Source organism: Anopheles coustani, chromosome 3 (genome assembly GCF_943734705.1).
Source record: "Anopheles coustani chromosome 3, idAnoCousDA_361_x.2, whole genome shotgun sequence".
In the NCBI taxonomy this organism is placed as follows: Eukaryota; Metazoa; Arthropoda; class Insecta; order Diptera; family Culicidae; genus Anopheles; species Anopheles coustani.
In genome coordinates, this window is record NC_071288.1 from 76,303,778 (window position 1) to 76,320,551 (window position 16,774).

Here is a 16,774-nt window from a genome sequence, read left to right on the forward strand (position 1 = left end):
ATTTAGCGTGTTGTTCAACCTAGAGTAACACGTTTTCTAGACTGCACCGTCACATAACGCGACGTCGCCTGACAAGCGCTGAACCCCGAGTAACAAGAATATCCATGTTGCGCTATGAAAGGGGCGTTTTTCATGGTATCATCGGGCTCCTGATGGAACCTGCGAAATATGTAGGTTGCGTGACAAAAACGACGTGACGCGATGTTTTTTATACAATGCGCGGTGTTTTAATGGAGGCGATGTTTTCAATATTTTGTCATCATATACAAAGGAAAATTCCCGAGTCGTAATTTTATATTAAAAGAACATTTTTTATTGAAATATATTTATAAACCACGTTACAAACCGCTTATTCGCCAGGAGCCGCCTTTACTGCAAAAATCAGCCATCTCCGCACGTAACTTGCATTCCACCGCGTGAAGACACCGCGGTTGGGCTTCTGGTGCCGCTGTTGCTTGCGTTGAACTTTGGAAAAGAAAATGCATAAAAATTAGCACAGTTTTGGATTTTTTCTGATTTTCATGTATCTTAATAACGTTTACTTACCGAATATTAACGAAAACTGCCGCTATATTACTATTTTCTTCACATTTTTGGTGAACTGCAATTTCACTCTGCAAGCGGTGGCAAAATCAAAACAACTCTGCTGACAGCAGGCAAAACTGCCCAAGGCTCATAGAGCTGTAGGTTGGTTTACTTTGGCTTGTTGACATTTGGTTCAAATTCATAATTAATTGTCAAAATAATATTTTATTTTTTCTTCATTGCTTGGTAATTATGAGCAGTGTTTGAAGTGATGATTGATATAAAACTGAACACATTGATTCTATTTTGCGCAATATTTGGATCTGGTTCACTTATTTTGCTTTCAGTCACTTAAAAATGTGTTTTTTAATTCACCACTACACTTCTACGACTGAAAGTAATAGCTCGATAGAAGATCCATGTTTTTGACATAATATTTTATTTCTTTACATTATGAATCATGATGAATCATGGTATGAGAAATGTATAGCGATTGTTTTGGTTTTTCGCTTTCGCAGTAATCAATAAACAATATTTTTTTCCAGCTGTATACAACGAACATCATAGCATTACGTTATCGATTGGTGGCTGTGCGAGCGATCGTTCTTACTCTCGCAACTGCTCAAGATAAAACAAGTGCAGTGCTAATTTTCAACCTATTGATCGAGTATATACGCTGAAGCAAGAAGTTCAAAAACTTCCTGCGAAGTTTGATGTCGCCTGAGAAGCGCGAGAGAAAGTCCCTTACTGCGTTTAACGCAGCAATACATAGAAAATACTGACAGTTAAAAAAATGGTTTTCATGGACATTTCATAAAACTCATTTTTTAAGTGCCTTCATCGTAGTCATGGTTAAGTTTTGATATGAATCAATTTTCCGATTCAACTTCAGGGTTTTTGTGGTTTGAAAAGTTTAACGACATTTACCAAACCTACCCTGTTTAATGCGCCTTGGTCCGAACCTGTCCGTGTTGCAGTGCCATCTGCAAGTATGGGTCCATCAGGGGTGGGATGAGGAAATTCCTCCTGATGCATCGCTTCGTCGCGGTGTTTTGTTCGCGATGTTGTGCTACCGCTTGCAAGTATAGACTCGCGGAGAGGAGCACTGGGGTAGCACTTTCATCGCCCGGGCGTTTTGTATGGAAAAAGTTGCACCTAAACCCGCCGTCGCGCAACTTTGTTTGTCGGGGCTCCATGCAAAAAAATCTAGCGCGATTCGCGCGACATCGCGCAAGGTTTTTTTTTATATGGAGTTCAGCTCCTGTCAAGCGACGTCGCGCTGTAGTGTGGACCCCGAGTAACGAACAAAATTTGTCGCAAACAACAGAGAAAAGTGAACAAATCGCCACTTTGACGTAAAAATTTAAGTCGAAAGAAAATCGGAATCAGTCGTACTTGGTTCCGATTTTCTGACAGCAATATTGCTGTCAATGGCAGTTTGACACTATCTTCCAAAATCGACGGACAGAAATATTCTTCGTCTAATAAGGGTATAACAGATCAAATTTTCTGTACTACAGATCAAATATCATTTTATGTAGAGGTCGGATTGGTTTGATATTTTCAGTAAAGTTACTTGAGAGTGTTTTCCAAAATATTGAACAGTTTTTTTTTTAAGTTTAACAATTCATTACGTATATTAATTTGAGTTTCTAAAAAATCTCATCCTACAGCCTATAACAACCACCGACAATTGAGGTTATTATGGTTGGAATGACCGAAATGTTGCGATTAAGTAAATTGACAGTTTGCGTCGTTTCAGTCCTTCCAATCATAATAACCTCAAATGTTAGACCAGCGGAGAAGCAGGAATGTAGCTCAAGGTGTATATGTTTCCACATCTTAGATAGTTGCACCTTGACCACATTGTTGTGATTTTTGATGCGGTCGGAGTGTATCGTAAACAAGTGTATTTTGTTTTAGCCAAACGATGGATCGGAACAGCCTTTCAGGAACGCTTGTATCGAGTTTTTGTCGCATTTGTACAACAAACAACGATGTAGATTGGTCCATTTACGAAACATTGAATGAAGATGAAGCCACGACGAACCTGCATATGATGCTGGTTAAGCTCTACCCAACAGTGTTCAATGAGTCGCAGGTACTCTGTGATGAAGCCTTGAAATGGCCAATGAAAATATGCAAGGAATGTAAGTCTAAAGTGATAGAATCGTACAGGTTCTACGAGCGCTGTACAAAGAGTGCACGTAGCTTGAGAACGATAGCTTCGAAAGAACAATCTACCATTGACACCTTACAAGGGGAGAAGGATGATCATCCCGCAGTGATTAAAATGGAGTTAATTGAATGTGAGGAACCCACGTTGCAGAAAGTTGATTATGACTCGGACGATCACAGCTCAGCCTACACTGGATTCTACGAGAGTTCGTCAAGAGATGATGATTTTGTACACCATGAGCACAATCTGGTTGCATTAACTGGTACTCAAAACAATTCTCTAGATGCCAGTAATATGCAGCAAAAGCAATGCATCAAAAGCGACGGTGATTACAGAGGTAATTAATAGATTGTAATTTGTTTATTAAATTTAGCAATTTTATGTTGCATACTATGTACCTATGTCGGGGTCCGCGACAGCCGAGCGGTAGCGCCGGTTAGAAAATCGGCCCATGAGGTTCGAATCCCAAACGAGACCGGATCCTTCCCTGTACGAGAGGACTGACTATACGTACACATAGAGTAAAAAGTCTCGTAAGCCCTCAACGGGGCAAGCATGACCAACAAGGTCGTTACGCCAAGAAGAAGAAGACAATGTACCGTAGATACCTTTCCGTTTGAGAAAATTATTGATTTCCAAATTATTGCAAATTAATGCAGTTCATTAATAAATATCAAAAGACCGGCATAATTGAAGCATTTCAATAAGAAGGGAATCATGCGAAGAATGTGAATCAAATTCACGATACTCACATACGAAGTTTTGATTGCCGAAAACAGCACGATATTTTTACATATGTTACGTACCTCGGAAAGTATCATATCAAATTGCGCTTAAGGATGCGCCAAGGGAGACAGCACGTGTAAAGGTGAAACGAGCGAACGTACGTCACATCGAGATGCATAATTCCAACACATTTGAATTTTTCAACGTTTTCGTTTTTCCTACGCACAGAATTATTTATGCGGATATTTTTAAGAAAGGCTTTCTACTTCTTACAATTATCTAACACATTACAATTGTTGTTAATAGGAATGGATCCATCAGAGGTGTTACGAGACACCGCCGGTTTTGTTACACCAGCAGTGGTAATATCCTCACCAATCAGGATGGCTCGATACGCCTCTTCAACCCAGGAGACACTCGCCGATCGGCAAGCCGAATACTGTTACCGCGGACGGGCCGCTAATACAACCGCACCGGCATCTACTTCCTCTTCGACAGAAACGGTTTATAGCAACAGCGTGAACGTGGGTGTTTTGGAGCCAGCTGCATTCAACCTACCATCATCACGTCTACCCCCACCACCATTACCTGTATCATCATCATCATCGCACCATGATGCGCGTAACGTAGAAATCGAATCCAACCCAGCACTATCACTTCAAACACCATCACCACCGCTGCAACCTCTAGTATCATCTTCACCGTCAACAATGCAGCGAGAAGTCTGTGACCATGAAGCCTCATTCACGCCGGCCTGGAGGGTTCGAAACGCCACTCCACCCGGGGAGACGTGTGATGCACGAAAAGAGCGGCTAAAACGAAAGCAAAACACGGAATTCTATAGAACAGATTCATCGGCACCTACAAGCCTCTCGACAAGTACGATTAGTCAACACAGTGTGGGTGTTTTGGAGCCAGCCGACTCTCCACCGAAGGAGACACCCTTCGGGCAAAAAAAACGACTAACATGGAGGAGGCAAGCATTGTACTACTATCGGCGACGGGCCGGTAGTAAAAGTGAATCGGCGTCTACAACCTCTTCGACGGTTTGTAGTCACAGTGTGAACATGGGTGTTTCGGGGTTGACCGGGTTCAACGCACCATCATCACTCCTATCCTCATCACCACCGCAACTACCGGTTTCAACATCGTCGCACCATGAAGCCCGTAACGTAGGAGCAGTATCCAATCCAGCATCATCATTTCTAACACCACCAGTACCATCATCATCACCACCATCGACGCACCAAGAAGCCCGCTACGAAGAAACCTCATCCATGCCAGCCTTGAGGGTTAGATGCGCCACTCCACCCGAGGAGACGCGCGATGCGCAAATAAAACGACCAAATCGAAGGCGAGCCGTGAAATCATACTTCCCCCGACGAACCTACAGAAGAGTTAAACCGGCACCTAAAACCTTCTTGACAAGCACAGTTGATCGCTACAGTGTGGAGTCAACCACTTCAAACGCACCATCATCATTTCCACCACCAGTACCATCATCATCCTCGCATCATAAAGCATGTACCGTAGAAGCAGCATCTAACCCGGTATTTCTCCCGCCGAATTGGATGGCTCGATACGCTTCCCCACCTAAGGAGACACCCACCGCTCGAGGAAAACGGCTCACCCGAAGACGGCAATCATTATTCTACTATCGGCACCGGGCCGCTATTTTGGGACACTCTAAAACCTCTTCGACGGAAGTGTGAGCGTTTTCGGCTTAGCGAAAGGAATCGAACCTTTTGGCGTGATATGCATGATCGTATTTATTTGATCGAAGTCCGTGCTGAGGCTGAGTGTGTGTGAGATAGGTAACTCTGAATATCTGTTGCCACATGTTTAAATTTAGAAGTGAATCCTCGTTGTTTCTATTTGGAAAAGATACGTTATCTCAGCCCTCTTTGCGTATAGATTTTCGCTTATCTGTGTTTCTCACAGGAGATCTAGACTATACCGCGACCTCCCGTCACGAAACGCGACATCACCTAACAGGTGGCTGAACTCCATACACGGGGTCCTACGGGGGACTACAGCGCGACGTACCGTCACGAAATGCGACGCCGCCTGACAGGCGGCTGAACTCCATATAAAAAAAATGTCGCACAAATCGCGCTAGACGATGTCTAGTGTAGAAACAGCGAAAAACGCGACGTCGCGATGTAAAAAGTAAGGTAAGCTTACGGCACGACCGCGTGGTGACACCGAGCTGGAGCTCAGGTCAGACAAATCCTAGCTGCCGCACTTCTCGTGCTGTTTGAGTAATCAAGCGGATCACGAGTTTTTGTGTCCTGACAACGGAAGGAATTATCCCTCCCGTGGACGGCGGGTGGACATATGGCTATTATAGCCGGTCCTAAAGGACGAGCCCCTTCATAAGAGTTCGGACAGAGTCGATACGCCTCTGATTACGAGTAAGGGAACAAATTGTTCGACTTAGCGTAGGAGGATATACCCCGACTCGCATACCGAAAGAAGAAAGAAGAAGAACAAAACCTGCGATATTCTTCACGAAACATCGGACTTTCCGTTTTACTACTTATTTCTAGCCTTCACAAATGTAATTCAATTACGAAACTCAGTTTTAATTGATACTTTTACCAAAGTTTTTTCGGGCGCCGAAACGTAAACAAACTGCACTTCAACAAGTAGGAGATCGCGTTTCGTGACGGGACGTCGCGCTGTAGTCTGGACCTCGTGTTATAACATATGTCATTTTCTTATCGTACGTCGACAGGTCGTGTCGAAAAAGCTGACAGATCGCGTCGTTATCGTATGATAGCCGAAAATGTCTGTAGAGAAATTTGAATTTCTAATTCTAAATTAAAGTTCTAATACGAACCTGTCTCCAAATTTTTTTCAACATATTTCTACAATCCAAAAAATGATGCAACAAAAATTATTGTTGATTATATTGTTTGCTTATTCTCTTACTCCTTTTTTATTCCACGTACAGAACAGACCACAGACAAGACTAACTACAGACAGACTAAGAATAATCCTTCCTGCATCTTCATCACTGTCAACTAGATAACTATAGACTACTAGATTGTTGAAGTTGTAATCGATAACTGAACAATTATTACATCTATTAACATCAGCAATTAAAGATCATTGTGCAAGAACCCCTGGTTTGACAAGAGTTCATCTTCTATGAATTAAATTTTTTGAGGAATTCTTCTGAAGAGAAAACATCAGCAGCAGGTGTTACTTTTTTTACTACCTTCTCCAACCCCCTCGAAATGGTCGCTGAAGATACTAAAATGCCGAATTCTTCTATTAACTTTTGCTGTATTGTTTTGAGTGGCAATCTACTATTCTCCTTGCGCAAAGCTCGAATGCGGGAAATGTGAATTTCCTTCAACTTTTTCGGCTGACATCTTCCCCGGTTTTGTGACTGAATGACACCGGTCCTACGATATTTACTTATGACTGCGCTTACAGTAGTTCTGTTAATTTGCATTGTTTTGGATATCTCAATCGTAGGCACACCTTTCTCGAATGCAAATATGATTTTCGCTCGATCCGAGTCTGGAACAGTTTTTTTCTTCCTACCACCTGCAAACGGACAGCCAGAATTAATGATCTCAAAAATACACCATTACATCACCTTATAAACATCATTCGTTTCAAAGGCAATATTACGTTACATAGTATGCACAATGCGCTAGAATTGTTTAAAAAAGCGAAATATTGCCTTTAATGCGTTTAAAACAATAGAATAAATGTTTATTTATGATGAACGAAATAGTTTCTTTAGCAATCTCAATCATCAGCATTATTTACCTACGAAGTTAGCGCCACTTTTGATGCATTGTTTTTGCTGCATTTTATTAGCAGATAAAGAATTGTTTTGCGTATCAGTAGGTGTAGCCAAACTGTATGTACTGTCGCCGAAAACATCCTCTGTTGGTGAATTTCCGCTGTATCTATTGTAGGCTGAACTGTGGTCGTCCGAGTCATATTCGACTTTCTGCAACGTGGGTTCCTCAAATTCTATGAACTCCGTTTTGATCACTGCAGGAAGGTCATCCTTCTCGTCTTGTAGGGTGTCAGTGGTAGATTGTTCATTCAAAGCTATCGTTCTCAAGCTACGTGCGCTCTTTGTACAACGATCGTAGAACCTGTACGATTCTATCACTTTAGCCTTACATTCCTTGCATATTTTCATGGGCCATTTCAAGGCTTCATCACAGAGTACCTGCGACTCATTGAACACTGTTGGGTAGAGCTTAACCAGCATCATATGCAGGTTCGTCGTGCCTCCATCTTCATTGAATGTTTCGTAAATGGACCAATCTACATCGTTGTTTGTTGTACAAATGCGACAGAAACTCGATACATGCGATGCCGAAAAGCTGTTCCGATTCATCGTTTGGCTAAAATAAAATACACTTGTTTACAATACACTCCGACCGCGTCCAAAATCACAACAATGTGGTCAAGGTACAACTATCTAAGATGTGAAAATATAAGCATCGTGAAGCTTACCCGTTGGTCTAGCATTGCCCAAGGTGGATATATACAACACAGACTCCGAAGGTTTATGCAACGAGAAATGGTGTCAACCGTCACCCGTACAACCAAAGTTACCTAGGTACGTAGACGTTCAACCGGACTACCCGGGTAGTCCATACATTTTGTATGGGAGACTCCGTTTTCCTGTACTTCAGACTAAATAACTTTTTATCTAGACGTCGGATCGATTTGAAATTTTCAGTGAAGATAGTTGAGGGTGTTTCCCAAAATAATGTATAACTTTTATAATTTTAAAAATTCATTAAGTATGTTAATTTGAGGTTCCAAAAAATTTCACCTTTCAAATCTATGACCCAGACCTGTTTAGATAAATGTTTGCATTTTCTGTATTTCAGTATACATATAATTTTCAGAAATTTATTCAATTTTTTCCAAAATTGTTTAAGAAATTTTAAATGTTCAAATAGGATTATTTCATTCGGAAACACGAATTCTATAATTTAAACATGTATGCCTTACGTTTAGGTCTTAAAATCTTAATCTAATATTAAATACAAGTATGCTACACAAAATTTTGTTCAGAAAAAGTGCGCCACAAACACGTTTATTAATTCGCTTCTATTCGACTTCGTGTATGATTCAAAGTACAACAAAAGCTAAGTAAAAGTGAGAGTTATGGAAAAACTTAATCCTTAGAATAGATAAAACCGAACAGACACATAGAATAATTACTAGGAACAGCATTTCCGACGAAAAAAGAATAACATAACGGACAAAACTCTGTTCCCAGTTGAAGCATGAAGATAGCATGAAGCGACTGATAGTTTATTAATTTTTACAATATTTTATGTAATTTTCCAAAAAAATTCAAGTAGTTAAGTATCTAAAAGCAAAGATATCAGTACCAAAATACAGAAAAAGCAATCTTCTATGTAAAATATATGAACTACACAGGTAAATGGTTGTAGATGTGAAGGGTGAAATTTTTGAAAAGGGTGAAACGTCAAATCAACATACTTAATGATTTTTCAAATTTATAAAAGTTATACAATAATTTGGAAAACACCCTCAAGTTTCTTCAATGAAAATTTTAAATCGACCCGACATCTCAATAAAAAGATATTTAGTCTTAAGTACAAGAAAACGGAATCTCCCATACAAAATGTATGAACTACCCGGGTAGTCCGGTTGAACGTTTAAACGGGGTATCAACCGAAAAACGCAAATAAAAATTATTTAAATTCCTTGGAAAATTTGAAAATGAGTTTTTCTAGCCATTCTAAAGCTGGCCGTAAACGTTGCGAACTTGTTCGCGCGAACAATTTGACAACCAGGCATTGCCTATGTTAAGGAAAGGAAAGGAAGATATCCTCTTATATCTTCCTTTCCTTTCCTTAACATAGGCAATGCCTGGTTGTCAAATTGTTCGCGCGAACAAGTTCGCAACGTTTACGGCCAGCTTAAAAGTTTCATGCCGATACGTCAGTCCAATCAAAAGTTAAAACAAAACAAAATTCCAAAAAATACCCGGGTAGGCGGTTGAACGGGTAACGGTTAAATTTGTAACCGCGTGACTACATTAGGCGTACCATACCAAAAAACTGGTACGCTCCTAGTGTCAAAAACCGATTTTTCTGTCAGAATCGAGCGATGTCCCGCTAGGCAATTTCGAGCAAATCGTCCTCAAAAACGTCCTCCATGACCAAGGTGTATAAATATAGAAGGTGACTTTATGTCGCTTTGGAAGGGGTGCCATATTTGAGAAGAGTTATGTCAAAAGCCCAATCCTTTTCCGATACCCCCCCTCAAAACCCATATGAATACCCCAGAAGTGTTATGTCAAGTCATGAAATGTCATTTTACACTGGACGACTTCACCTTCTATTTTATACACCTTGCTCCATGACACAAACATCGAGCAGTTTTGTATGGTGAGGAGGACAAGGAGGACGATTGCTCGAAAAACGTCCTCCTTTTGTTTCATCCCCATACAAAAATGGAGGACGTTTGTTCGCGCGGAGGACGTTTTGAGGACGATATTTCGAGCTGCCTAGCGGGGCAAGTGTAGTCACGAAACCTCTCACTCCAACTCTATGCTTTGTCCTGCTCACCTTATGTATTCAAACTGAATCCAGCAGTTTACGGTTACAGATAGTAATTACAGGCAAATAAAAACAATAAGATTCGTTTTACCACATTGTTTCACGACTTAGAAAACATGAGAATATTTTTATCAACGTATTGAATGCTGCATAACTTCTTTCAAAACGAAATAGTTGTTGGATTAAGAACTATGACCAACAGAGCGGGTAGAAAAAATTTAAGCAAATACATCGTATCAATTATTATAAAAGAAAAAAAACGATGAAAAGAGAACGAGTATTTTTGTTTGTTAACGCCTGGTTGGAACGACAGTTGCAGCGCATTATTTTCATCCATGGAGTAAAGTTGTCATGTTTCAACAATATTATGGTACGGAAAAATAATAATAACAGTTTTAAACTCCATCATGATTCTAAAATATGGTATTATTTTCTATCAATTAACTTTTTGGAGATGCTCTTCACAAATTAACTGATAATTGCTCGACAAGTTCTTACCAATATGAAAAGTCGAGCACTTCATCGAGCTCTTTCGAGCACACCATCGTCAGCCAACCCAGAAGTGCTGGGTTGCATTTGGTATGGTGCGCTGGAGCTCGACCGTACCAAGTTTTTGGTATGGTACGCTTAATGTGGTCACGCGGTAAGATTTCATCTAACCAAATTTTTTCAGGTTTCATATTTAGGTAAAAGAGTAACTAGGCCCACGGGCCCCCCTTATTTCTCAAAACTATAACAAACTCTCTTTTTCGGTAGACCTAGCGCAGTCCGCTCGCTTCGCTCGCTGCGGGCGCGCCGCCGTTTCCAAATCATTTCTTCGGCTAAACTCATTGTTTCATGCTGTCCATCATGTGTGGTATAGTTTACTTACTAGTAGCTTATCATGTAAAAGTATATTAACCCGCATTCAACCTCCACTGCGTGATTAGTTTAAACCGTTATGTTCTTTTAAGCGAACCGTTAGCGTTCAAAAATTCGAAACGAATGCATGTGTCGCGCTTTGCATAGCTTCAGGCGCTAAATGTGAACCAGCAGGAAGAGGAGAATCTAGCCCGGGGCCTCATTTACTCTTTTACCCATATTTATTTTAATAAAATTCATGATTATTCAATTGTTTTTGTGAATAGTCCGATAATCATCATTGTTTGGGAATTCATAATCCTCGAAGAAACATGAATGGATTCGTAAGATTGTCGTCGAAAGATTCATAAGTTACAATTCTGAAATCAAAAACATTGAATGTCACATAGGCCTACATTATTTAAAAAAGTTCAAGATGGCTATGAAGCAGTTAAGTTTCAACGTTCTATTGTTTTTTCAGCATTTAGGATTAGGGTTAAAGTACCAATTTTGGCCCACTTAGGGAAGGGTCACCACAAAATAAATCGTTGCATTAATTGTACCGATCATATTACGATAAACTGGGTATGATAATGTAGAGTAGCTATCTAAACATGCATTAAAATCATATGTTTGAGTTTATTTGATGTTTTCACTGGAAAAGTATCAATTTCCAAACACACTTTTTGTCGCTATTTTGGCCCACTTTGCTTCTATTTTGGCCCACCTATGTACCATTTTTGGCCCACATAAAAAGTGCTTATTTTATGTGTTTTATGGTTTTAATAAACATTAAAATAATTTAGATACTGTTATTTACTTTTATCATTGTTAAACAAGAAAGAATAAAATTTTAATTTGATATTTTAATTCCCACTTTTTTGCAGGATGATCGGAGGATTCACCTATAGATGTAATGGCTCCGTATCAGTTTGCATCCGATCACATCATTTTGGTGTGCTGTCAACGCTGTCTCCTGACACGTCCCACAGACTATTGGATGTAAACAAATATCAAATGGAAAGTAAACAAATTTCACAGCGGGCGTTACCGCATGACTACATTAGGCGTACCATACCAAAAAACTGGTACGCTCCAAGTGTCAAAAATCGATTTTTCTATCAGAATAGAGCGATGCAAGTGTAGTCACAAAACCTCTCACTCTAACCCTATGCTTTGTCCTGCTCACCTTGTGTATTCAAACTGAATCCAGCAGTTTACGGTTACAGACGGTAATTACAGGCAAATAAAATCAATAAGATTCGTTTTACCACAGTGTTTCACGACTTAGAAAAGATGAGAATAATTCTATCAACGGATTGAATGCTGTATAACTTCTTTCAAAACGAAATAGTTGATGCTCTCCACTAATTAACTGATAGCTGCTCGACAAGTTCTTACCAATATGAAAAATCGAGCACTTCATCGAGCTCTTTCGAGCACACCATCGTCAGCCAACCCAGAAGTGCTGGGTTGCATTTGGTATGGTACGCCTAATGTAGTCACGCGGTTACTGTTCGTACGTAAATTTTAACAAAGATTGAAAAAGAATGATCAAACAGGGCGGCCAGATACGGAGGAACTAATGCAAACGCGCCGGTCGTAAAGCATAGTGAATTGTGCGGACGTCAGAGTGAATCAACTGGCTCAGGAAATGTATGCCGACCCCTGGTTTATACAGTAAACCTAACAACTTTTACTCTAAAAACATATAAACTTCTGTATCCTTTTTCAGCATTTTTCAAAACGATCGAAATCTCTTTTAATGACCCCCTTTAAAAACACCTGGTTTACTTTCTATGGATTGAATGTTTGTATAAATTCCTCTGAATTAAAAACATCATTAGCTTTAGCTGCTTTCTTAATCACCTTCTCAACCTCTTTCGCAATAGTCGTGTTAGACACTACAATACCGAATTCTTCAAGCAACTTTAGACTTATTTTCTTAAGTGATATGGAGCTATTTTCCTCGCGCAAAGCTCGTATACGAGAAATATGAATTTCACTCATCTTTTTCCCCTTTGATCCTCCTCGCTTTTTTGCTTGAATTATGCCGGTTTTCCGATATTTACTTATGACTGCGCTTACAGTAGTTCTGTTAATTTGTAGCGTTTTGGATATCTCAATCGTAGGTACGCCTTTCTCGAATGCAAATATGATTTTCGCCCGGTCGGAGTCTGGAATGGCTTTATACTTCCGAACACCTGCAGACAAACAGCCACAATTAGTTTTGCCCGAAATTACTACAATAAATCATATTATAGACACCACTCCAATTCGTTTCATAGTTTATATTACGTAATTACATTGTATGCATTGATTCAGTAAAATCGGCAAAGCAATTTTTTCAATGCCTTTTGAGATGGAACCAAATTTAAACTATGAAGCATGAAATAGCGTTTTCATCTTTGATCAACACCATTTACCTCTCAAATCACCGTTAGTTTTAATGCGTTGTTTTTGCTGACTTTTGTTGGCAGAATAGCTACTAGAAGATGCAGGCAAACTGTCCTCAGTGTCGCTGAAAACATCATGTGTAGGTGAACTCCCGTAACATTTTCTGTAAGCTGAACCGTGATCGTCCTCGTCACATTCTTCTTTGAACGGAGTAGGTTCCTCACATTCAATGAATTCTGTTTTGATCACTGCTGGATGATCTTTCTCCTCTTGTAGGGTATCAGTAGTAGGTTGTTCTTTCAAAGCTATCGTTCTCAAGCTACATGCACTCTTTGTACAGCGCTCGTAGAATCTGTACGATTCTATCACTTTAGCCTTACATTCCTTGCATATTTTCATGGGCCATTTCAAGGCTTCATCACAGAGTACCTGCGACTCATTGAACACTGTTGGGTAGAGCTTAACCAGCATCATATGCAGGTTCGTCGTGGCTTCATCTTCATTCAATGTTTCGTAAATGGACCAATCTACATCGTTGTTTGTTGTACAAATGCGACAAAAACTCGATACAAGCGTTCCTGAAAGGCTGTTCCGATCCATCGTTTGGCTAAAACAAAATACACTTGTTTACGATACACTCCGACCGCGTCCAAAATCACAACAATGTGATCAAGGTGTAAACATCTAAGATGTGGAAACATATACACCTTGAGCTACATTCCTGCTTTCCCTCTGGTCTAGCAATGCCCAAGGTTGATGTGATAAAAGTATAAAATTTATTAAATAAAACAATAACTTTTCAAAACAACAATTTTCCCCAGTTCCATGCAATCTGTGCAATCTGTAGGTGCCTCACTGCATGAAGACGTGTAGCTGAAGCTACCAGCGAGTAGCTGAACAGCGTATGGGCTTTGCGAAGACCCAAGTGCCTTCACACGGGGGCGAAGACCCAAGTGCCACACTACAGCGCGACGTCCCGTTTCAAAAGTAGCCCAGTTTCGGCAGAACAATCGCGCAAGCCAAGCGCGACAGAGGTAGGGGAGTATGTGGAAATATGTATCACATTGCGACGCAAACTCGGCTAAATTTTGTTGTTGAATTTTGAGGTAGTAATGCATGATATTTGTTTAGCTACGTATTTTATGCACCCTGAGTGGGTTTGTCGCTTCTATATTTGAAATTCACTGAGAAAACAAACTTACAGACTACGACGATATTTTGGCCCGCCGTAGGAAGTATATACTTCCACATCATCTCCTACTTGTTGAAGAGCAGTTTGTTTACTTAAAAACTTTGGTAAAAATATCAATTAAAACAAAGTTTCATAATTGAATTACATTTGTGAAGGCTAGAAATAAGTAGAACAACGAAAAATCCGATGTGTCGTGGAGACTATTGCTCGTTTTGTTCTTCTTCTTCTTCTTCTTTCACTATGCGAGTCAGGGTATATCCTATAGTCTCCAACGCTAAGTCGAACGTTTGTTCCCTTACTCGTAATCAGAGGCGTACCGACTCTGTCCGAACTCCTATGAAGGGGCTCGTCCTTTAGGACCGGCTATAAAAGCCATATGTCGCCCCGCCGTCCACGGGAGGAATAATTCCTTCCGTTGTCAGGACACAAAAACCTCGTGGTCCGCTTGATTGACTCAAACAGCCCGAGATGTGCGGCAGCTAGGATTTATCTGACCTGAGCTCCAGCTCGGCGTGACCACGCGGTCGTGCCCTAAGCTAACCTTACTTTTCCGCTAACTACTTCAAGAAACTTGTGCACTGCTAACATCCGCTCTGATGCACTACCGAACTGGAACTGCTCGTTTTGTTCACGTTTGTGTTTCGGTTTGTTTACGTTTTGTCCAGCTATCGATTTGTTTGTTGAGTTTTGCGATTACAACTTCAACAATCGAGTAGGCTATAGTCATGTAGTAGACTATGATGAATGTGAAGCAAGATATTATTCTGTGTCTGTCTGTTAGTCTCGTCGGATGTAATCTGTTCAGTACGTGTAATAAAAGCAGAGTAGCGCAGTGGAAACGAATCAAATAACCAACAGGTTATGGGCCCAGAATCTTGAGCGTGAAAATGGTGGATACGAATTTCTCGATACAAAAGTTGAACGATTTCAATTATGAAATCTGGCGTTTTCGGCTGGAGTTGTTGCTGACCAAGGAAGGATTGATCGACGTAGTGAAAAATGAGAAGCCTGATACGCCTGATACTACCTGGATTGTTAAAGATGGTAGGGCTAGAGCTTTCATTGGTTTGTCCATCGACGACAACCAAGCGTGTCACGTCATCCGTTCCGCAACTGCAAGAGAAATGTGGGAAGCTCTGCGGAAACATCATGCACGAGCCACGCTATCCTCCAAAATCCATGTTCTGAGGAAACTGGTTCGTCTACAATTGCCCGAAAATGGCAACATGGCAGAACATCTTGCTGAAATAACGCAATTGTCGAACCGACTCGCAAGTATGGGAGATGCTCTGAAAGAATATTGGCTAGTTGCTATTATTTTATCCAGCCTGCATGCATCGTATGATACTTTGATAAGCGCCCTAGAAAGCCGACCAGAAGAAGATTTGAATTTACAATTCGTGAAAGGAAAGCTTCTAGATGAATGGCGGAAGAGAGTCGAGCGTGATGGCCATGGAAATGGAGAGCATTCTTGCAAGGTTGTAAAAACGAAGCAACCTGTGCTGAAGAAAAGGCTCTGCCATTATTGTAATAAAGAAGGGCATATTAGGCGCTACTGTTGGAAACTAGAACAGGATCGATTACTGAAAAAGACGGAGGACCAAGCTGTGAACAGATCGTTTAAACAGAAGGCGCATTTGGTGGATGGAAATGCAGAAGTAGAAGTGTGTTTGGGAGCTAGATCTGAAAAGGAGAATTGCTCTGCGTCATGGATCTTCGATTCAGGAGCAACTTCTCATATGACTAGCAACGCATCGCTACTAGATGATATACGTGCGAACACCACAAATGTGAGCTTGGCTGATGGAAGGGAAACATCTGCAGCAGGGTTTGGATCTGCTAAGTTTCGATCTATTAATGGAAATGAAAAGGACATCCTTGTGAGGCTGAAACATGTGTATCATGTGCCGTCACTGTCAGGAAGTCTGCTGTCTGTAAGCAAGTTGTGTGATGAAAACTGCACAGTAAACTTTTCCAAAAATGGCTGCGTTGTGAAGAAAGACGGCAAAGTGTTGATGAAAGGACAACGCAATGGAAATCTTTATCAGCTCAATACCGATGTACAGCGAACGTTGTTGGCAACGGCCGGACATAATGCTAACTGCATTGACATGTGGCATCGTCGCCTGGGTCACAGAGACCATAGTACTGTGAAAATCATCATGTAGAAGAAATTAGGAGTTGTGTGAAAACGGAATGTTGCAACTCACTTATTGTCCCACAGAACACATGGTGGCTGTCATCTTTACCAAGCCACTAGGAACAACAAAGTTCAAGAAGTTATCTACAGTCTGCTGCAAGTAAAATCGGACACTCGAAAAATGAGAAGGTCTG

At 40.6% G+C, this 16,774-nt stretch overlaps 2 protein-coding genes across 2 annotated transcripts; both read right to left on the minus strand.

Annotated features, from left to right (window-relative positions):
- Positions 1–5,946: 5,946 nt before the first annotated feature.
- LOC131259555 (uncharacterized) lies at positions 5,947–7,827 on the minus strand. The gene is made up of 2 exons (XM_058261069.1): positions 7,217–7,827; positions 5,947–6,988 (listed from the first exon to the last, which is right to left on the minus strand). Exons 1-2 carry the CDS (start codon positions 7,800–7,802, stop codon positions 6,582–6,584), a joined length of 993 nt encoding a protein of 330 aa, XP_058117052.1. The 5' UTR covers positions 7,803–7,827; the 3' UTR covers positions 5,947–6,581.
- Positions 7,828–12,270: 4,443 nt separating this feature from the next.
- On the minus strand, positions 12,271–13,898 carry LOC131259557 (uncharacterized). Its single transcript, XM_058261071.1, has 2 exons — positions 13,278–13,898; positions 12,271–13,055 (listed from the first exon to the last, which is right to left on the minus strand). The coding sequence occupies exons 1-2, from the start codon at positions 13,846–13,848 to the stop codon at positions 12,649–12,651; spliced, it is 978 nt and encodes a 325-aa protein (XP_058117054.1). The 5' UTR covers positions 13,849–13,898; the 3' UTR covers positions 12,271–12,648.
- Between the last annotated feature and the right edge of the window lie 2,876 nt (positions 13,899–16,774).

Coding starts and splice junctions, on each gene's coding strand:
- LOC131259557 (XM_058261071.1), bottom strand. CDS start 13,848: ATGGATCGGAACAGCCTTTCAGGAACGCTTGTATCGAGTTTTTGTCGC. Junction 13,056..13,277: donor AACTAACGGTGATTTGAGAG/GTAAATGGTGTT, acceptor GTTTGTCTGCAG/GTGTTCGGAAGTATAAAGCC.
- LOC131259555 (XM_058261069.1), bottom strand. CDS start 7,802: ATGAATCGGAACAGCTTTTCGGCATCGCATGTATCGAGTTTCTGTCGC. Junction 6,989..7,216: donor AAGTGGCGCTAACTTCGTAG/GTAAATAATGCT, acceptor GTCCGTTTGCAG/GTGGTAGGAAGAAAAAAACT.